This window comes from Cephus cinctus, unplaced genomic scaffold (genome assembly GCF_000341935.2).
Source record: "Cephus cinctus unplaced genomic scaffold, Ccin1 Ccin1_scaffold0189, whole genome shotgun sequence".
Taxonomy (NCBI): domain Eukaryota; kingdom Metazoa; phylum Arthropoda; class Insecta; order Hymenoptera; family Cephidae; genus Cephus; species Cephus cinctus.
In genome coordinates this window covers 1,386,594-1,409,597 of record NW_014332911.1, presented here as the reverse complement: position 1 = coordinate 1,409,597, position 23,004 = coordinate 1,386,594, and the positions used below count along the sequence as shown (strand labels likewise).

At 43.9% G+C, this 23,004-nt stretch overlaps 1 protein-coding gene across 1 annotated transcript; it reads right to left on the bottom strand.

Annotated features, from left to right (window-relative positions):
- Positions 1-8,418: 8,418 nt before the first annotated feature.
- On the bottom strand, positions 8,419-20,494 carry LOC107264705 (the record flags this gene model as incomplete). Its single annotated transcript, XM_015733247.2, is given in 4 exon segments — positions 8,419-9,982; positions 10,091-10,294; positions 12,175-12,347; positions 19,315-20,494. Coding segments are annotated over 4 exon segments (1,485 nt in total). The 3' UTR covers positions 8,419-9,247.
- Positions 20,495-23,004: the final 2,510 nt, after the last annotated feature.

The following is a 23,004-nucleotide window of genomic DNA, read 5'->3' as shown; positions in this document are numbered from 1 at the left end:
TCTCTCTCTCCCTCTCCCTTTCTCGGGCAAACTCAGACACAGTCTGGCAGGACTCCTCGCGCTGGTGGAGTCGGAGGGTAAAGGGTATGGGCGTGGTCCTTGGATGATTTAGAGTCGAAGGTGCGTGTCTCTATTGCCCAGCGAGCAAGGAACGCCGCTTCCCTCTGCAACAGCTAAACAACAGACCTCGCGCGTTTTGGCCCGGCAGTTTTACAGCCGTTTAGTGTTTTACGGCCGTTTTATGAACGCCGCGGCCTCACCCGAACGACAGGGACAAGACGATGCGGTAGAGACGCGATAGAGGGAGAAAAAAGGAGGACCAAGTCCCTACGTTGTTTTTCTAGGTACTTTAAAAAAAAAGAAAAATTTTTTTTAATTACAAAAACTTTTTTTTTTAATTTTTTACTAATTTTCAAAAAATTTCATTTTTTATAATTCGTATATCTGTATACGCGCTGTTCTCTGATCATACCGCGACATCATACTTACCCCTAAGTAATCGGTCTAACGCCTAGACGGTAACGAGGTATTAATAATCAGCTGGGAGCTCAAGTTCTACGAGAGTCAAACTCCGCCCATCCCCCCTCCCCCCTTACACCACCCCTCCAACCCCTCTTACGCCGCTGTACACCAGCAGCAACATCATCTCCATCATAATCCGCATCCATGTTTCTCAACCGTCCTCCATCTTCATCCTGCTTTTGTTTCGGGTTTTCGATTATCCTATACCCGGTGCCCCCTGGGTAACGATCGGCTAACTCACCTGGTCCCGCCTACCTCAAACGCTTCTCCACCTTCCTCTGGAAGCTCCTTACACAGCCCTACACTTCGCCAGGTATGTCCCGAGTGTCTGGTCCTTTTACCTCTTCTGCTTTTATTTTCGTTTTCACGTAAATTAATTTGCGCCGATTAATTTTTAATTAAACTCTCTACCACCTGACCAGGCTCCGAAAAGGGTCTCTCGGTAGGCGCGAAACTATTTTCTTTTCACTTCCTCCACTTTATCGTACTTTTCTCTTTCTCTGTCTTATATTCTCTTATCATCCCTAATTCATCCCCTATTCGCATTATATCATCCTACTCGATATGCTATAGTGTATATATATATACTATACCATCCATATCTTCTCCGTATATCTATATACATATCGGTGGAACATAAGCATATTGAACGCCCAGGAGATATGGATCCACATATGTATGATATATATATACATAATAAACTATCTCTTCGCTTAATTACGGAACGTTCCCGGAACAGCCGATTGGCGTAGAGAAACGTTGGCTGCTGAAGTTTGCCTTCGAGGAATGGTACCTTAATTTTTTTTTTTTTTTTTTGACAAAGCTTCGTCTGCTTTTGATAATAATAGTAATAGGTGGGAACGCGTACAAAGTTGCGAGAGCGGGATGAAAAAATTGTGTAATAAAATTAATACGTATGTTGCAGCAAGAGCACTGGGAATGTGAAAATGTTATTATTATTGAAAAAGAAAAATAATAATAATCATTGACGCACGTGCTCTCGTAGCTATTCTTGGAATTTGGTCTTGTCCGATTATTCGTTCAGCTTCTTTGGTCCACGAGGCTGAACCTCGTGTGGATCGGGCATATCCTTTATATAGTATTAGAGGAACGAAGCAAAATACTACGGCGGCACGAATCCACGCCTACCCATAACGATATTTTAATTAAACTCACGCCAGCGTCGGCCGGGAGAAATTCAATCTTGAGATAATAAATGATTGCGGCCAACACCTTAACTTGACTGCCGTACGAGAAGAAGCTGGAGCCGTATGAGATCTTCACACCTAGAGAGAGAGAGAGAGAGGAGCGGTGGAGGATATATAGGGTGTATGTAAAATTTTGAAAAATTTTTTTTCTTGACTTTTCACCCAACCTGGATTCGAGGCCACCACGATTGTTTTCAATTTGTCCTAAAGTCCCTAGCGACTCTGTGTCACTGGTAGTCGTTTCGCAGGAGTGACTAGCACTCTTTTCCGTATAATTCAATTTTTCAAATGACTAAGCCGAATATCGGCCCAACCAGAACCAAAGCGACCCAAGACCCATAGTTCGGGTCGTAGTGGTGAAATTAATAATGAACCGGCTGACGGCTCAATTTGCCCTGTCCCAGGCCAGGGCGAGACGTCCCTGACTCGTTCCTGCTATTTTTTTCTTTTTTTTTTTGATACCCAGGTAAAAAGGAAATTGAATTAGGAGTCGTTTTACTCGAATTCCTGGAACGGTCGATAATTGCATTGACAGGATTAATAATAATATTGAAATATATTTTTTTTTTCAAAAATTCCTTTTTTTTACCGAAATCCAAAAATTTTGGTATCAAACTTTTATTTTGGAAAATAATAATTTAACAAGGGTCACTGTGCTCGCTCTTGCCATTCAGTTTCGTCGTGACTTACACGCAATATCACTGACTCTATCGTGAAATTAGACAACCAAAAAATTTCTACTTTGCTCGAATTTACCGTGCTAAAAAGACAAGACTGCCACGCCTTCATGGACGCCCAATAAACCGTGGACGATGACGAGATAATAAATGTCTATAGGGTGACTACGCGAAAAAGTCTGACAGTGTTTCGTCGATTCTTGTTTATTTTGTTAAACGCTCTATTAGCCCAGGTTACGAGGGCTACGAGGGGTTACGCGTTAGAGTTTTACGAACGGAGTATAGATACGAAGTACGTACAAGATCCCCATCAATAGATATCTATATACATACAGGCATATAAAGAACAGTAAGGGAAGCACAAGGCTTGATGAGTTTATTATAAAATTAATAACTATAAATCCTATACGTAGCAACGGTAGCACGTGGGCGGCCATCTTTCATACTCCGGTTAATTATACAAGCTGTAAATTAACCCCGTGATAAAGTAACGAAGTGCCCGAGGTTCAAATCGGTTTCTACTACCCGGATAAATTATTGGAAATTGCCGGAAAAAAAAAATTTTTTTCGAACCAGACCAAAAATCTTTTTTACAAAAATTCTTTTCAATGCCAAATTGCAATTTTGAAAAAACTCTCCAACGAATATCTGCAAGGTGTAACTCGTATCGCCAGTTTACGGAAGCTGGCTCGCGTGCCTTGAGACATTACCTGGAACGGCACGCCAGCCAGTTTGAATTTCGAACGTTGGGGGATAATTTCATCGACGGGGTGTTCTAATTGGTCCCTCATTACCGATGCTCGCTTATTCGTAGTTAGGGCTCGATTGTCGGCCTGCGGGAGATTCTCTGTCTATCGAGTATGTATATGTTGGATGGAATCTCTAAAACTCTATATAGCTATACTGTACCTTATGCATGCTTGTGATATAGGTGTATATATATATATATATGTCTCTCTTGAATATCTATATCCCCTTGCAGTAAACTCCCAACCCCGTGCTGGGCTACTGCCTCCGCGATTATTGCAAGTTATTATCTGCTACGGGACTGTTCGATTTAATGGGCAATTGTTTCGAACGCTGCTGTAGTTGGTAATAGAAATTTACTAGGAGGACTTACGAGCCGGTTGCTGATTTTGACTGTAGCTGTATATACTTATGTATATATGTTATGGGAGCAATTACAGTGATAGATATCAAAATCGTCCAATGACTATGATTTGGTGAATAGTATATGGGTGGTTTGAATTAGGTCTTTTTTTGTTTCATATTTTCCCTTAAAAATATGCCAGGACAAATTGAGTCAATGAGTTTGGTATTTCTTTTTTCTAGTGATTTTTTTTTTTACTAGAAGGTAATTGGCTGCATTCTCGAAGAACATAATACCACTAATAGAAATAGGTTAGGGGATAGGGCCCCTTTAGGTTTCACTGGGATAATCGCTCGGGATTCTATTAGACCCACCCCGCGGCCATCGGGGATGACTTGATTTAGCGGCACGCAGTGGCAAGTCCCAGCGTGAGGCTTTTGGGAGCGTAGGAAATTTTTTGGAAAAAAAAGTAGGTTCACTATGAAAATTAAAAGAAATCACGTAAAAGTGAAAGGGATGGATTTGAGTCGTATAATGGACGTGAGTCCCAATTTCTTCGGAAATAGTGTATATAGACATCGATCGGGCCGGATACCGTTGCAAAGGGGCACGTTTGACAGCTGTTCAAGTATCGTGGCCATTTTAATTGAAAAAAAGTCCCGCGGAGGCTGGGGGCATCAATTTGCTCGATTATCCTCTCAAGCTCCAGCATTGCTAAGGCCCATGGTAGGTCGGTCCCAGGCCAGGACAGAAAACCTACTATAGATTACCAGGCCTGTTATTACGACGGAGCGGAGGTTTTTTCGGGACCAAAAATTGGTTTTTAATGCTGGGTTCGTCGCTTTCTTCTATCCCGAGGGGCCTCCCGGTCGGTAATAACTATATTACCAGGCCCTTAGACCACGCGCTATACGGGGTCTTACTATTTGTTCCTATCCCCTAGAAACTTGGTATTTTCATAGAAAATTTAACCAAAACTTAAAATTTCTTACACGACAATTCTTCTATCTGGTACCAGCTGCTGCCATCTGGTACCAACTGGTACCAAACGTTCTCCAATAACCCATATAAAAATGTTTGGACATAAAGTCCCACCAGATGAACTAGTCCTGATAAACGTCAAAGAAACATTCCTTCTCTGACCTCAAAATACAAAAACCCAAATACTATAAACACCTCAAACGCATTTATTATCAGAATTATGAGTACTGCCACTCGAACCACCTCGTACCGTACATTTTCCCATGAGACCCTGGTGGATTCTGACGTAACTGGTCAGTGCTCGAGGAGGTGCCAGTAAGAGGCGGGTACTGCCTCGTAAACCTTAGATTTACTTCAGGCCGCCATCAAAGTAGCTCAGACCCAAGTAACGTTCCTCCTACATGGAACAAGACTACGGAACGATCTTATCAGAAATTCATCGTCCAGTACTACCAACCTGAAGAGTCCAAAAAATTTTTTGAACCCCATACTGTCAGAGACTGATGAACCAAAAATATTTTATCACAATCAAAATAGGAAAGTGGTTAACACTTTGGTAGGGGTAGAGATTGAGATAAAATTATAGATAAGATTAAAAAGATAATTTTGGTTATATTGCACTTTTGGTTTAACCCCATCACCACGATAATTACCTGTACCGAAAATTTCTAGAACGTTGGCTGGTTGAACGAGGATCGGTAATAAAATTTGCCCAGTGTACAACCGACTTGGGGGTTTGTTGCTTGCCAAAAGCGGGCTATTAATTTTTTTTATCTTCAATCTGCCTGGCTGAGGCACGGGAGAAGTTTTCAATATCTGAGGCTCCCATAAAAATTCCCTCTTGGCTCGGGTAAATATTTTTTTTTATTTTCCTGCTATACCTTGCTTATTCACGTATAAGTCCATTTTACGCAATAACGTTATGTTAACTGGGATTCTTTATCTTTTGTACGGCACTGTACGTATCTGATGATGCTGGAACGACCTTGGGTATTTTGAGTTATCAAATATATTGGTAATGGATGGAGATATTATTTAAATTGATAATAATAAATTATTGATTAAATCTGTTGTTTATGTCTGGATCAATATAGTTTATGGGATGAGTGACGTCAGGTGAAAAAAATGTTAACTGATCGAGAGCAGGATCGAGGATCTATATTTAATCGGATGTCGGTGTGGGTGGGTCTGCTAAGGCCCCGACGGAGGTATAGATCGAATTGGTAGATAGCCGATACCTCTGGGAAATATCGGTATCGATAGTCGATCGAGACTAAATGGTTTATGCGAGCGATTGACCTTCGACCCTTGGTAATAACCGGTGAAGCATCTGCCGCCTGATCTATTGGATTCGATCGACTTACACCTTGGTTGCAAATATATATTCTAACGTATCTTTCCTTAACTCGACACCGATAGCGAAAAATACGAGAACGAAGTATTTTCGAGAACCAACCTACGTTACCTTCGACCTTCGCTCAGGCAGCCGCAAGCCAGGCGGGCGCCAGCCAATTCTTTTTTCACCGGGAACTGACGAGCCGGTATGACCCGGGAGTTGGGGTGGAACAGGCCCAACTCCGCCGAAACAAGAGATCTGACGGAACCTATCGGACAATGCGATAACCTAACGGATCCTGTAGATTTTTGGGGTCGCGTGAAATCAGCGAACGCAACTGGGTGCGCGAACGGGAGCGGAGTAACAGAACGAATCGGACGTGTCAAATCGAAATCCCTTCACCAATTAATAAATTGGGAGACTCACCGGAGCTGGTGCAGCTGATCCGTGAAGGCCGAGAATCGCATCCAGGAGACACTCGGGTGGGCACTGCAATTGGGAGACTCACCGGAGCTGTATCGGACAGTGCGACAACTTAACGGATCCTGTAGATTTTTGGGGACGCGTAAAATCGAGAAACGCAACCGTAGGTGCTGATCTTTGGGGTCGCGTGAAATCAGCGAACGCAACTGGGTGCGCGAACGGGAGCGGAGTAACAGAACGAATCGGACGTGTCAAATCGAAATCCCTTCACCAATTAATAAATTGGGAGACTCACCGGAGCTGGTGCAGCTGATCCGTGAAGGCCGAGAATCGCATCCAGGAGACACTCGGGTGGGCACTGCACTGGGGCACGGCACTGCACCTCCGGAAGACTCACAGGAAATCCAGAGAATTGCCTGGATATCGCGAGAGCAACGCGAGAAATACACGAGCGAGAACTTGGTATACCGGATCGAAACACGGCTAGAAAAACTATAAACAGACAACACGGGAGCGCGAGGCAGCTCGTGACACCTCGGTCGGTGCCCCGAGACAGACTGTTTTGACAACAGTCAAATTCGAGAACTAATCATTCTGATCATTTGATTGGTCGAGATACTTATAGCCGATAATTCTTCCTTTCCCTCGAGTCGTCCCTTTAAACCAAATCGAGAGCGTTCCTTAGCGAATCGGTACGTAACTTTTGGAGATCCTCCACGACCGCTTCCCCAGGGCATCGGGCGACAGCTGGGCACCACGTCCTTAACTCGGGTCACTCCTCTGCCCTTAAGCTTATCAAAACTATATCTCCGCCTGCTCTACAGCCCTTTGCCCATCTCCAGCGGGGCGCCGGTATCTCACCCGGGCTTCTGCCGGTCCGTGGAGACGTCTCCGTCGGGTCCTCTCCTCTGCCGGGCAACTCGGTACGTGGAGACTATCTTCCCACGGCAGAATCGAGCACCTCGACCTCAACTAAACAATATCGAAACCTTACGAGAGCATTGGCGTAACTATACGAATCAACCCGAGAGCGTAGCTTCTGAGCAGGGTGGCGATTCGAAGGGAACCAGAAAGCGAATATCGGTAGCCTGAGTCGCTTTGTGACCGTGAATCGAAAAATCACGTCACAATATAGATTTATACCCCTTTAGGGGGTAAGACACGGGGAAACCTTAAAATCTAAAAATAATAATATTTTTATTAACCCCCAAACCAACGTAATAGTTTAGATAAATTTTTGAAAATGCTCAATTTTTTTTTTTCAATGCGTCTTCAGATACAAATAACAAATGGTATTTTAATGGAATAAAAATTCAAACTGGAATTCGATGAAAGGCTAAAGAATCACCTGTCCCGTCGGCTGTCTGAAGAATTCACATACGTAACTATACTGTATGCATAATACACGGAACAGGTATGCATATAGGTATGTATATCAGGCTTAAGGCGAAACCACACGAAATCATTTGCGCAGTCCGTTAACATCACGAAGCTCTCTTAATGACGGTGTAAATTATTCAAAAATCGTGAGCGGAAGGTTTTGGGACCAGCAGCTGGCTGATCACGCACGTCGAGTATTAGTGATACTGAGAATATAAGATATTACAAAATAAAAGCTAGTTAGCCTGTATTTCTTGTGTTTAATTGTTCGAAATATTAATTAAAAAATAATAGAAAAAAAATTGATAAATAATTTCGCATAAGTGAAAAGAAAATCCTACTGACGTTTAAAGGGGTGTGAAAGAGCCTGTGAGTGGTTGAGAAATTATTTATGTTACGTAATTCAGTCCTGGTGCGTATACTTAATGTTGTGACTTGGCAGACACAATGGACTTTTTGTTGGGTTGATCTGGGACTTGTATAGCTCAGAGCCCCAAGATGGGACTTACTCGCTCAATAGCTCACTTACATTCGTGTAGTCTCTGTTGGGACTTATGGCTATTCATCAGGACGTAAATTATCAGGTGAGACTTGTATTGTCTGGACATTAGTTATTTTTGTTGTTGTTTCTTGCACGTGGCCTCTTCTGTCGTATGCTGGTAAGCCTGATGGAATTCCTGTAGGCTGGTACCTGGTGCTATACCAATGTACCATTGTGTTCGCATTCAGATATTTAGGTACTGCTGTACCTCAGGGAGAGGATATGGACTGGTTTGGGTTTGCTATCGAAGAAGCCTCGTATAATTTGAGAATAAATTAATATATTTATAATGGATATACGATAGGTACTGTCTTGCATGTCTTTTTATGTTTTTACGGCATGTCCCTTGTCTTTTTTTAGGCACGCGAGTCCAGCCCTTATACATGGATTACTTGAAGGTACTCAGTGACCCAAAGTTTGCTCCAAGTATTAATCCACTATTGTTGGCAGCCATCTTGACAGTGGCTTGCCGCCATTTCTATGCTACTAGATTTTCTTTTTTTTTTTATGTACACTTTAGGCAAATCTTCTATTGCTTCAAATAATATTTCGCAATCGAACACTAGGTATCCGTTTAGCACTAGTTCCATTAAATTAATTGTTTTATGCTATTTACAGTAAATACAATGAGATCTTTCGTTCCATTTTTTCTTTTTTTTCTTTTCAATTTCTTTTTCCTTCCTTTTCTTGGATACATACACGCGACGTATTTATACCACTCTGTTCTTAGAGCAACTTTATCGTTACCTCGTGACTATTATCATTCACTTTTCGAATTTTCGTGTGGATGATAAGAAAAAAATTTGAACACGTTTTCCCTCGTACTTAGAATCTTATTGCACATTTCTCGCGAAAAAATTGTTCGATCGAACGAAAGAAATCGGAACAAAGTTAAAGAGGTGCAAATGAAAACGAACCAAAAGAGTCTAAACGAAAGACTCTACTATTCGGATACGCCTTTTTTTATTTGCAGATATGTCGGAAGTGATATATGCTTCCCCTAAGTCTTTCCTCCAGTTTCTGAGGTCTTGCTTCCGGTCGAGTTCCAGAACGTTCCAGAAGGTTCAGACCCATTCGCGTCCTTGGTTACTACGTCGTGGAGGGTGACGTGGGTAAGGACGACGCCGGCGAGGTTGGAGACGCCGTGCCGTTATTAGGTGGCGTGCTGGATTCACGTCCATTGATCGAGGGCGTCGGGACGCGTTGATCGCTCGTACTTCCGGTACTAGTATCCTGTTGCATAGGCGTCGTTGATCTATTGTTACCCAAAAGACTGTCTATTGAGAACGGATTCAATCTTCTTCTCTCTTCCCTCCCCTTGACTGATAGGTCTATGCTGCTACTCTGGACCTCGTCCTCGTTGACCCTGTCTTCCTGAAGACGATTGGACCCTGGACGTAGACCAGAATTACCAAGATTCACCAGCTCCCGTCTTCGCTCCAGAAGACTCAGTCCCCAGTGGTGAATTCCCTGCTGATGATTCAGCTCCAGATTGAGCTCCAGCCCGTTGGGATTTTGAAGATGGGATCCCGTCCCGTGACCTCTTCTAGCATCAGTCTCTCCTAACCTGGAGTAACATTCTCCGTCCACTGAACCATCTGCAGCAGAGTCAACCCTTTCGCTACCACTCTCACTACAAGAGTCCAGACCCCCGACAACGTCAATCTCCTCATTGGCGTCGTTCCCGGAACCGGATACGCTACTTTCGTTGTTCCCCAGATGAGCAAAGGAGCCACTCAGATGTCCCAAAGAACTACCACCGGATGCTGCGGCGCTTCTCGATTCCCATTCCGCCTTCAGAGTGGACAGGTCCACGGAGATGCCCTGCGGATAGAAAATAAGGGTAACCAAACAAAACTAAAAGTGGCGCACAGCCTCTCGGATCATCCTTGCTAGATGATCATCTCAGATCTTTCTCAAGATGTCGCTCACCTTGGCTGCGAGTTTTCTCTGCTGACGTTCCAGCGCCTTCAGGAGTTTCTTCTGCCGCCTCTCACGCTCTTTCCTTCGCAATTCCTCCGGCGGTATCGGCTCCCCGCTGCAGCTCTGAGGATGAGCATTGTGAGCAGGCCTACCCGGTCCCTTCTTCGTGTGCTCCTTCTTCCTCCACTTGGCCCTCCTGTTCTGGAACCACACCTGGAGAACAGAAATAGTACAAAGATCCAATAAATAAACCAGCAAAGAAAAGGACCTCATTTTTCCAACCCCGCTTACAGGTTGTTTCACACGAAAAGAAAAGCGACCCTAGTTCGGGGGTGGTTCTCGTGCTCGACGATGAAGACATCGGTTGCGAGGGGTGACCGCGGACGGTAAGTGGCGCTGGTCTCACGCGAGCCAAAGATCAATAGACCCCCCCAACTCCCACTTTCGCGTGGCTGCCAACGTCGTCGTCCCCGCGACCTCCGCCACCTTGCCCTCCTCCACCACCTCTTCCACCCCTATATAAACCCACCCACCCTGAGACTCTTCTACCCTGGATACACGTACACCTTAACCACCACCCCTCTCGCTATAATTCCTTCGCGTTTAAAACTACCCCAACTGACCAACTCGAATAACCCAACACACAGTCCTCTAATGAGAAAGCCCAACTAATTATACTTCGGAAACGCGCGACCGGTGTGATTGCCAACTAGCGTTATGGGACCGACGACTCATTCGTGACACGCACTCACAAAACTTGTCGCTCCTGATTCAACCCGTAGATACAGATTTTTTAGTCAACCTCTCCTACACCATCTTGAAATTTGATTCTGACAATTAGTCGAAGACGCTTCTCCTCTGTCACGGACGTCCATGATTAACGACGCCCCGGCGTCCTAGAGTCCTGGACTTAAGCACCGCTTCATTATCGGCGTATTAAACTTATCAATGGACGAAGTTCCGTCGATAGGCTATCTAATCGGACTTGTCCTTCTCTACGGGGTGAAAAACTGGGACTCGCGTGTGAATAGGGAAAAATGCATGGGGCGACTGTGTCACCATGGGTTCCTATGGCGTTATCTACCGATCTTCGGTTGGCAACTGTACACCATATACCTACATATATATATATAGTCAACCCGTGAACACCATAGACAAAATTCACATATGTATTAACCACACGTGCTACGGTACCACCCTGTGTACCCTACGGTACGTGGCAAGGATTCTCGTGTTATCTCCGACACGACAGAAGCCGTAAGGGGGCTCTTGTCTCGTATGGTGTTTCTCGACTATCGCAGAACATAAATATAAATATATCCCCATACGTATGGTGGACGTGCGTGGACGTATGGATGTATTAACTGAGAAATAGGGTGACCCTTGAAAGCATGTCCGACCGGCCGTGAAATTGACGTTCACCCCATAACCCCCATTGCCTTTTCAAATATCCCCTCCATAGTGCACTAGGGTTCCCTAGTTTACCTATACTGCTCTATGGACTTACGTCGAATGCAGTATAGACAAATTTGGGACTTACGAATACTTCATCGCCTTGGATATTGGGCCCGATTAAGGATATCGTACGGTAGGGATAATTTGTTCGATTGATCTTAAGGGTTGTTTTCTTTTTTTTTTGGGTTTTCGTGAATTATGGTCATTTGTTTTAATCTTGTCTCTTTTATGGTATCGATGCTATAGTGTATTACTGATAATATATCTAGACCGAAAGAGCACTAGGGGTTATCCGGTGAAAATCGCCACAAGTTTCTACCAACCCCCTTTAGCCACCCCTGGATCCCATTTGCGTAGAAGGGTCCCTTTTCGGAGGTAACCGAGCTGAAGCAGATGGACTAACTACCCCCGTGAGAGTCGGACCGGTGTCGAAGGTCGAAAACCACCCCTCGGGCTAGGCCCGACGTCGATCCCTCGGTCATCCAAGACACTTTAAATTCGTGGCTGGTCTGCAGGGTGTATCTATACTGATACTGGATGACCTTGGGATAATTTTTTTTTTCATCAGACAGTTGGTACCAACTGGTGATAATTTTACTAGCCTTGTTTTTTATATTTCTTTTATTTTATATACTTACGGCCACGCGGCTCTCTTTTAGGTCCAGTCTGACCGCCAAAGCCTCCCTCATGAAGACGTCAGGATAATGACTGGACAGGAAGGCCCTTTCCAGCTCCTCCAATTGCCAACTGCTAAAATTGGTCCTGCTTCGTCTTCTCTTGCTGCCACCCTCGTCGGATTCTCCGTCGCATCCTGGAATAAGAAAAATGGAATTTAGCTCTCGAAATACGTCATAGGGATATATTATTTTTGTACCCTTAAACAAGGGTCTATTCGTTTTACGCCTACTGGGACTATTTTAGGGGTGAGTTATCGGGATCGAATCAGCTATGTCAGGAATTTGATTTAGAAATCACTATGTTTATTCTTTCTTATTCATTGCATCGGCTCTCTAGGAGTATCCAGAGGCGTCGCGACGCTACCACTCTAACAAAGGGACAGTCTATCTAAACAGTATATTGAATAAACATGGAATTTCATGATTTTACGAGGGCGATCTGCGTTCCAGGACCCTTTATCGGTCCCAGGATCTGCACCCCCCCCCACCCAATTGTTTTGAACTCGTATGTATGCTAATGCCCCCACTTGCGGAATTGAATAAGAGATCCGAAATTATGATGGAGACGTGGTCGAGGAGTTATCTTTATCAAAGATATGAAAATAGAAATAGGTAAAAAAAAAGAAAAAAGAATTGGTCATGGTCATAAGAAAATGGCACCGCCCTCGTTCTCGTGATCGACGAAAGTCTTTTAAGGGTGAAATTCAATTTTTTTTTTTTTTTTCTAAAAATAACTAACCCCGTTATCTTTACGCGTTTCGGAACTTCCGATTTATAAAACGGAAACGTTTATTTCTTCCATAACTATTTTCCTGACTTACCGACAACCTTAATCCTTTTTTATTACCATTTTTCTTGCTTTTACCTAAATCTTCAAATATATTACCCTATTTCACCTCAAAGCCTACGAATCTTTATAAGACTCCAGATGCATATCGCTTGGTCAATTTTTTCGGATTAAAAAAAAAGCGCACGCTCTGATCTTCCAGAACGCTATTTTCTCGAGAATTTCGACTTAACCAAACGTGAAAAAAAATACCAGGAGCCAACCTACTCCTTATCCACCCTTTAGGCAAGTCATACAAGTCCGAAAGATAAGGTCGCGAAATACTTCAAGCCGCATTAGCAACATCGCGTAATTAGATGCGATTTATTCGCAAGTGCTTCAGGCCTGATCCCTCATATCTTAAGCAGCAGACTATAGATACTTATCGAACTATACCTTATTACCGATAATTCATGAATTACAAAATAAACGACCACGTCGGATACTCCCAAGTACACGGTGCATTCGACTTAACTCGTCATAGTCAGAAATTGAAAATTTAAAAAAAAATCACCCCCCCATTCAAAACCCACATATCTCAGTTAAATCCAATTCAAATAACCCGCTAAAATTTTAATCTCGAATAATATCCCAATTTCCTCTTGTCATGGTCTAATAAAAGCACACCCCTTCGCTGTCAGGTATTTTTAGATTAGTGGATCAGTAGCAGACACTTAGTACAGACAGGTAGTAGTGGACGTAGATATTTAGTAGTGAGTACAGGCTGGATCAAAAGATTCACGTATACCGACACATGGTCATGCTTATGGATATTGAAGGTTATGGCTACGGGCAAAGTACAGGATGGCGTGCTGGCTTAAGGCGTTTAATAAGGCCTCCTTGTACACCCGAAATAACATGTAATTAAATTGAAATTACAAGCGAGCTAGGTCCAGAGAGCGCGGGTCGAGTGTTCCTTGAGTAGCGAGGGGAATATGAGGTAGCGCAGTACATCGAGGAACACGTTACAATTAGCCGTGAAAGAGATGTTGATGGTGAAAAAAAAAGCGGAAGGTGCGCGTGAGCGACTGCGCATGTCATTCCGAGAAGAGGTGTCCCGTGTAAAAGGTGCAGACGATTAAGTCATTTCCTCGACATTAAGAAAAGAGGGGTTCTCGTAAGGCCCAATGAAGTTTAGACGGGTAGTGGGGTTAGCTGTGCGAAATTGGGCCTTACGGAAAGCATACGGAGAGGGAAGCGAAGCGCGAAGCATATCTTTAGGCTTCTGTCCTTCGGGTGGGTACAGGAGTACATAAGGCCCAATTTTATTCATTGTTCTAGAACCTTCTAGAACTTTCCCAATCTCGTAGATACGGTCGCGTTGTTTTGAAATACATTATTGCTCGTTAATAAAATGCCCAAATAATTTACCGTTGATATTTTGATAATTATTTTTGATAAGGCCCATTTTACTGTGAAATTTTTTTTTTTTCAAAAACGAAGATCTAACGTAGTAAGGGCAGCACGCGAGTTTTTCACTGTCTACGTGGCCAAGGGAGGTCAGGGGCGTCAGGAATATGGAAGAAAATAGAATGGAAAAGAAAACAAGATCTAGAAAGGATCGGAAAAGGGATAATAAAGTAATTTAGCCGGGACCCGTTTCAAAAGAGATTATTAAGCTGTAAGGCGTTAACTGGCATAAGGCGTCGGTAGGTGGATACGTTGCTTGCGTGCCGGACTGACTGCATTTGCATCTAGACGCCATCAATCCTCCTGACGCCCGGTTCCACCCTCCGCCACCCCCCTGCCCCTTGCCATGCTCGCCAGTCTCCCCGGCCCTCGCCGTCCGGACGAGTTTGAATTAAATATCTCCGGTAATAAGGGCCGACTCGAGACTCGCGACTTCCACCATTATGAAGTAACGAGCCGGGCTGGCAGGAGGAAGGGAGGGAGGGCGTCACGAAAATTTTGGGCCCTTCGCTTTAACTCATATTTTTTATTGGGCCCTTATTACAGGGAACAAATATTTTTGGCTACCGTATTTATTTCTTAGCAAAAAAAGTATATACAAGTGGCGACAGGCTAATCCGAGAATTTTATTACGAACCGACTATAGGAACTGCTATCGGGTGCATGATAAGGAGATTTAATCTACCGGGTGACTAGTTAATTATATATTAATTTGTTCGCGTGCAATCTTGTTTGCCGTTGACGTGTATTGTTATGTTGGTTATACTGACTCACTGTCTCGAGTTTGTATTAGCGTGTATATGTATACACTGTTGGATTTTTATACGGTAAACGGACTTTCCACCTTTTACGCGTTTTATCGTAAAATTCAGGTATCGTTACACCGTGGGGCCTTATTGGGCCCCAGCGAACACGGTCCAGTCTACACGCACCTCCTTGACTGTCTTGTACGTGTCTGGTTCGTCGAACCAGTGCTGGAACTTGTCCGCAGATTCGATTACAGTCGATTACAATTTTCACACGTTCTCACAATTCTTGGTAATACTCGTTACGTTGCTAACGAGCTGAATTACGTTTAAGAAAAGTAGTCTTGACTTTGAGCTATGAGATTGTTAGTCCCAGTTCGCTACACCCGACTGGATAGAGTCACAACCTATCCGTGTTGTGGCATATGGTAAATTTCGTTATGTAGTAATCCAAGTGTGTTTTGGATGGGTGAAAAAATTTTGTTTAATTCCCGTCTACCCATATTTTTTAATCATACATGTAATAACTGTATACGAACAAACCGTTTCCTAAACGGTGAGCTGTCCCTGGCAGTAATGGTACCCCGATGGATATTTATGGCGGCACGCTCAATCCTCGAGAAAAAATAACTGAAACACGCACCCTGCCGGCACTGGGCCGCTGCGGGATTCCGATCGCTAAACACAGCTCGTTACAGCCCTTGGCGTGTCATTTTGACCAGGGAGAAGATTATCCACGTCGCGTGCTCATCGACAGGTCGGCTTTCGCTCGTTTTGCTCCTACGTAAATTAGAGCATTGGAGTAAGTTATTAGAGGGGCCCAATCGATCAGCCGGGATTGTTTCGAGAGAGCCCTAGGGAATTTTTTGTTTTGCGGGTGCATACCAGGGAATTGAAATCTAGGGGAATTCATTGGGCTCGGTGGAGTAGGGAATATTTTCTAGTTAAAAAATCTAGTGAATTTTATTATACGTGGGCGATTTCATGAGAATAGCTGTATTACGTATAATTATATCTCACTGAGATATAATTTGAGCTATGTAGCTCGTGAGCGCTATGGGACCTTGAGCGTTCTTGGAGTTATTACGAATTTACGTTAAATGTTTTTGTCGTGTATTCTCATGTACATTCTCGAATTATGATTAGTGGGGGGAGATTTTAGTAAAGGTCGTTCACACTGCAGAACGGATACTGTGAGAAGGGTGGAGTTTTGATATCGCGAAGAAAAAAATTGGGCCTTACAGTAACAGTTGGGAAATTTGAACGAATCGTAGTTTCGATTAAGGGATTGTTGTGGGGCTGTATAGTGTGATTTTTTTCTTTTTAATGATAAACGCCATATTGGCAAGGCCCAGATCGGAAAGAGGAGCCAGTTCGTACTGTGTATTTTATATAATGGATACTGTGAAAAGGGTGGAATTTGGATATTGCAAAGAAAAAAATTGGGCCTTACAGTAACAGTTGGGAAATTTGAACGAATCGTAGTTTCGATGACGGGATTGTTGTAGGGTTGTATAGTGTGATTTTTTTTCTTTTTAATGATAAACGCCATATTGGCAAGGCCCAGATCGGAAAGAGGAGCCAGTTCGTACTGTATATTTTATATAATGGTTTTGGGCCTGATCGACCAGCAGCAGCTTCACTCGAAAAGTAATTTAAGGTAGATACTTATCAAAGCGATACAATTAGCGGAGCATATAAATGCATCGAATATTTATAGTTTCCTCGTCCGACCGTATCAGGTCCTTTCCGCCATTGCCATCGAACTCCTCCCTCCCCCTGGGACCGATTCATCCTCACCATAATTCAAACTATTTAATTAATGTTTTTCTCATTTTTTTCCTGTCGCCCGCATCGCGCGCCTCCTGTCGATAAGGAACCCGGGGACCAATTACTCGACCGTCAAACGGGCGTCTTTCTTCCACTTGTGGATAAGACTTAAGGCAAAAACACAGTCGTAACCATGCACTCAAAAAAAAAAAAAAAAAAATACAAGAGAAAACTAGATATCAGTATGGAAAGTATAAGCATAGAAAAAGAGTGTTCACCAAACGGGTCTTATACGTGGGACTGAGTTAACCGTCGTGGTATAGGGCCTGATTTTAAAAAAAAAATTTTTTTCATAATGGAATTTTGACAATTCAATTTGTCAGTGACTACGTCCGACTTCACAGTGCCGCGAAAAGGTTATGGGCGACACGCAACGGTATTTGAAAATTGGCTTGTGGCTGGGGATCGTAGGGTGGGTCACTTGGGGGATGTCTTGGGGCCATACTCTGGCGATGGGTGATGGTTGAGGATGCTGCTGAGGAAGATGCCAGAACGTAGTTCGAAGTGTCCGACGTCGGGGACGAGGTAGAGTCGAGAGAGAAAAAAGTTTTGAAAAGGGACTAACGACCAGCAGTTAACGACGGCTCTGAAATTGCTGGTTGCCCGACTGCATCTACTACGGGCGGCCTCGCCGAGAATTATTAAACTGTAGTTTAGTTTAAATTAAGTTATTACCCGGAGCCTGCGTCAGTTGGGTTTCTTTTTCTTTGGGTCTTTCGCGATCCTGTCCTGCCAACCCCCCCAAACCCTCCCCCTGTGTACATCCAGTGTAAGGTGGAGGGTCTAATAGTTCTCTTAAAGTCCTGTAGGAATTTTTTATGGACGCCATTTTGTTTTGAAATTTATTTATGTAGATATATATATTTTTTTTTTTTGAATTTTATATTGTCGCATGTATAGGGCGATTTTTTTTTTATTACAGGACTTATTTTCTGATATTGATTTCATTCACGGTGCTTTGATAAGGGCCAATTAATTTTTGAAAATTTTAGAATTTTTTATTTGCAGGTAGAATTCTTTTTCAAATCGAAAATCGTGTCTGGTGTATATAAGACGTTGAATGAGTACCTGTGTCGATGAGGCTACTTCGGTCCTAGGGAATTTAATGACGATGTCATGCCGGTGGTATAAATTAAAGGAGACTTTACGCGATGTAAAACAAGATTTACGATTTGCTACTGACTAAGATTCGGTTTTTGCGCGCCGTCTATATTTCAGGGAAATTTAACCTGTCGATCGGAAGTTTTACTGCTGACGTGTCTGGGGAGATTGTAGGGAGTTTGAAGAAAAAAAAAATTAATTTCCTAAAAGCGTTAATTATTTATTATTGCGAATTTTACTTTTGGCATAATTCAGCAATCTATTCGTGGATCAATTGATTTCATAAGTGGAATAAAAATAATTCTTATCTTTTTCTAGTCAAATGTGAAACTACGAGTCACGCGATGAAAAGTACTAGAAATAAAAAGTGGCATCCAGCGGTGCCTAAAAATTATAAAACCCATTTACTTCGTTTGATCTACGAGTGTAGAAGCAAAAGACCGAATTTGAAAGTGAAAATTTTTCAAAAGTTAATCCAGCATCCCAAATTGCCGTGAACGAAGTTTAGTCTATAATTAGTAATCCATGAAATTCCCTAGAACTTTCCACGAAGACACCGGTAACTCCGTGAAACTGAGTGCCTAGTGTTTTTTATCCCCACGTTTTTCTACGGCATAGGGGAAAAGTAAATTTTTCCCCAGGTGACTCTCGTGCCAAGGAGAAACGATCCGCTAAGAGGTGGCAGTCCTGAAGAATGTTTGATACCAAAGACCAAGTTAGGTTATACCATAAGAATAAACAAACGTTAGGGGTGCGAATGGGATCACGTAAAAAAAAGAGATTTCCACCCTCGTGAAGTTTCGCGGCTCCGGAACCGATTCTTACCGACGGGTTGGTAGAGCCGAAGGGTTGCGGACTCTCTTCTCGATGGGGATTCCCCGTTAAGCGATCCCCAGGGAGCCTACCAAACGATCTTATGATTGACCACGTTACAAGAATCCCTAGGGATCGTTTGAGGGGTACTTTTTTTAGGATAAGTTGGTAATACGAAAATTTCACCCAACATCTTTCCCCGTCATTAATTTTCGGTTGTTTCGCCCAATTTTACGAGTGGCTCTCGGATTCTAGTAAAAGTCCCTAGAAATCATGGATCAGGCCGATTTAATGATTTTCTACGTAATCAATGACAAGTCATACTATTTTTCTTCTTAGACAATTGGTACGCCGTATTGCAATATATTTCAATACCTTTCTTATCCTCGTCGTCGTCACCGTGATCACCGGCATGATGAAGATGATGAGCACCGGGATGATGAGCGGCTATGGCCGGTGCAAGAGGATGATTTCCCAATGCAGGATGTGGATGGTGTGGATGATGATGACTGAGGAACCTAACGGCTGCTGCGGCAGCTTGATGATGAGCCTGCATGGACTGCTGGACCTGGCTCTGCACCTGTCCCAGGACAGGATGATGAGGTGGCCATCCGGTAAGATGAAAGGGAAACACTGGTGCAGCCCTTGGGAAAAGTCTACCTGGCGCTAAGAGGGAACCACCGGATGCACCGGAACCGCCACCAGGAGGCGGTGGGAAGGAGAGACCACCTCCTGGTTCCAGGACCATTTTTGGTACCAACTTTGCGACTCGCAGCTCCTCAAGGAGTCCGTCCGGTTTGTCTTTAGGTAATTGTATTATTTTTTCACCACTGACATTTATTATTGCTATTTTCTTTTTTAGCTCTTCTACGGCCTCTGAACCTGCTGATCTCTTTCTTAAAAGTTCATCATCCACTCTTCCCCAAGGCAACGCTCCGTGACTGTTCGCCACCTGATTCCAAATTTCCTTATCAGGATCATCGGCGTTATCAGTAAATATTATTCATCAACCTTCACTAGGGATATTCATCTCAGCCTCCCTATCGGACACTACCAGTATCATCATAGGCCCTCTTTCGTACTGTTCGCTTCCCGTCGGCCGTTCCTCATCGATCCGAATTATCTTCTCCGTCGGCAGCACAAAATATTAATACCAACCGACACTTCACGGACTTGAACTTGGTCTGCTTGTCGCCAGGCAATTAGCTAAGACCGATTGACATGAGTGACGTCAAAGTAACGATAATCCCCACGAGAAGATTGATCTCCAGTACCACGAACTTCGACACCCTTTTGCAAAAGAGATCAGCCCGAAGAAGAATCCGATGCACAACCCTTGTAAATATAAAAAAATTTTTCTAAAACGTCGTAGCCAAAAAACAATTTCGGTCAACCCCAAAAACCTAATCCAGTCCCCAATCCATCACTGTTGCCAACCAAACCATACATCACAGAGCACTGATTGATCTTGAGTAAAATCACTAGATAACAAGGGACGATCAAGGATCGATCCTGGTGTATACGCTTGTTAGAAAAAATTATTTTAAAAAATATTAGTCCACGTGTGTAACAATCGTGCTTTGATGATCACTGATTATGCACTTAAGAAATTGTTTGTAAAATTATTCCAAATCTATTGAAAGATCGCTCGATGATATTTTACTCGCGCAACGCTCAATCGCTCACGGGTCAAAATATATAGGGATTTCGTGAAGCAAAGGGACCTGGCAGTCAGGGCGAACCACGGCACGAGCCAACGGCACAACACTATCTGCCTTCGGAGTCAAAGCATAGCTGCTCCCCTCTATGCTCCTACGAGAAACCGGTCCTGGTACCCACCCAGAGCTCGGCCATTGGCTGCCGGTTCGCTCAGTTCCTACGATTCACGATATCGCCAGCCAATCCCTTCGCTTGGATTACGTGACGGGACACACCCCCTCGACGCATTTTTGCCCTCGAATTGAATCGACGCCCCTACCCACTGCAGCGTCGCTATTGCTGGAGGGGACGAATCAATTGACGGCTACCCCGAAACAGGCCGCAAGATGGCTCCTCCCTACCCACCACCGTAGACCCGAAAAACCACCCCTGGTCTCGACAGCGCTTTAGTGCTGTATATATATATAGTATGCTGGAACAGACCAAGGGGATGCTTTAGAGAATTTACCAAATTTTACGATTTTATTTACAAAATATGTATTTTAAGAAATCTTTGGTCTCGTGCGTCCCCTTGTGTTTTGACGTTCCTTCGTCCCCTGGAGGGACGATTTCGTAAAAAATTTTTTTACAATTGTCAACTACCCAGAAAAACCCGGGATTTATTGTCGATCATAATTCCCACCAGTGAAATTGGCAGGAAAATTTTTTTTGAAGGGATGATTAAAGTTTTTCGGATCTGACCGGTAGAACGGGCTATACCGGTCGATAAGGTAGGGATCAGTTCAATATACTGGATATACGAATGAATTCGAATGAATTCGAATGAATTTCGAGGGTGGAATTAAGAGGGCCGAGCCTACTTAGCCAAGGCAACCCCTACTTTTCCGAAGCTGTCCCCTCAAACTACCCCTACCAGTTATCCAGAAATTCCCTGCCATGGGCGTACTCTCCACCACCCCTCGGCAAACGCTGCTTCCGAGTCCTCAGGGGCGCGATCCTCTTTTAATAAGAGGGGCGCCAGGGGCGAGGGGGGGGCTGGCGGAGGCGTTAAGTAATTACGTCTATTCTCTTCTGGGGAGGAAATTACCTTTGGCTCGCGCGGCATGGGGTGGGAAAAATTAGGAAATTAAAATTAACCCTCCCCCCCCCCCCACCCCCCCACCAACGTCTACCAGCCGGCCGGAACTCTCTTCTCAAATTTAGGAGGAGCCCAGGCACCTCCACCGTCGGCCATTAACCATTAGCCCATTACCCAATCTTTCCGTACACCCGGTATAAGCGGGCACCTTATTAGTCAAGTTATTTAGTGCGTGACGGCAAGTCAACACAGAAGGCCTAACCTAACCCCACTTAATTTCTGAGTAAAACAAAAAACCAAAATTTCTAACGAGCTCCCTACTACGCCCCACCACCACCCCAGTAGAGCATTGCTTAATTTTCCAACCCTTAAACTTCAATCCCCCCCCTGTCCATTACCACCCCTCCTGCACTTGGCGAACCGCCATGGCGACAGCTGCGCTAATCGAACTTTCCACAGGAGCGATAAGCATCTCGCTGGTTTCGCCTTAACGAATTTTCTTGCCAAATACAAAGGGTGCCCGTGTAAAAAAAAATTATTTTTTGAACGAAAAAAAAAGAAAAATGTAATTAAAAAAATATCCACTACCTCGTTTACACGTACAAAACAGCCCGGACACCTGCCCCCTGCCCCCTGCACGAACTTATTCATAAGATTATATCCCATTTACGCGACGGCGCAACGTGTATCGTTATTTAAGTTTTACATTAAACCTCGAGTCGCCGGAATTTGATCTACGAGCAGCGCGTGCCTCGTTTTACTTCAGGAGTTTCACCTAAACGTGAGATATCGCGTCCGATCAATTTTTCATAACTCTTCCTTCATCCCCACGTCACTTCCGTCTTCATCCATACCCTGGTTCTTCCACCCCATTCCCTCCCACCACCCCCCGCCAACCCTTAACCGTCATCCCATTACGCTCCTTCGTCTTTTCCCATAAGGAGGTATGCCTGAAAAAATTTTTTGCACGCATATGTATATATACACATACATATAAGGGTTGTTTAATAAACTCACCCCTAATAATTTGGCAACATCCCGACCATCAAATACAATAATCCAAGAAGAAGCACCAATCAGGATCATCCGTCTCTTCAGTTTTGCTCCTCCACGTATCCTCTTTGGTATCTTTCCCCCTCCCCCTCCCCCTCCCCTCTCACGAATTGAATCCTCCAGCGCGAGAGAGCGTTACCCTGGCAACGCCGAGAAGACCCTCTCGCGATACTCCGGTTGCCAGGGCAACCCCTAGTCGCCCCCCTCGACGCACCCCTAAAACCTCCAGCATCCAGGAAACCCTAAATATGCGACAAGAGGAAGACTTCCCGACC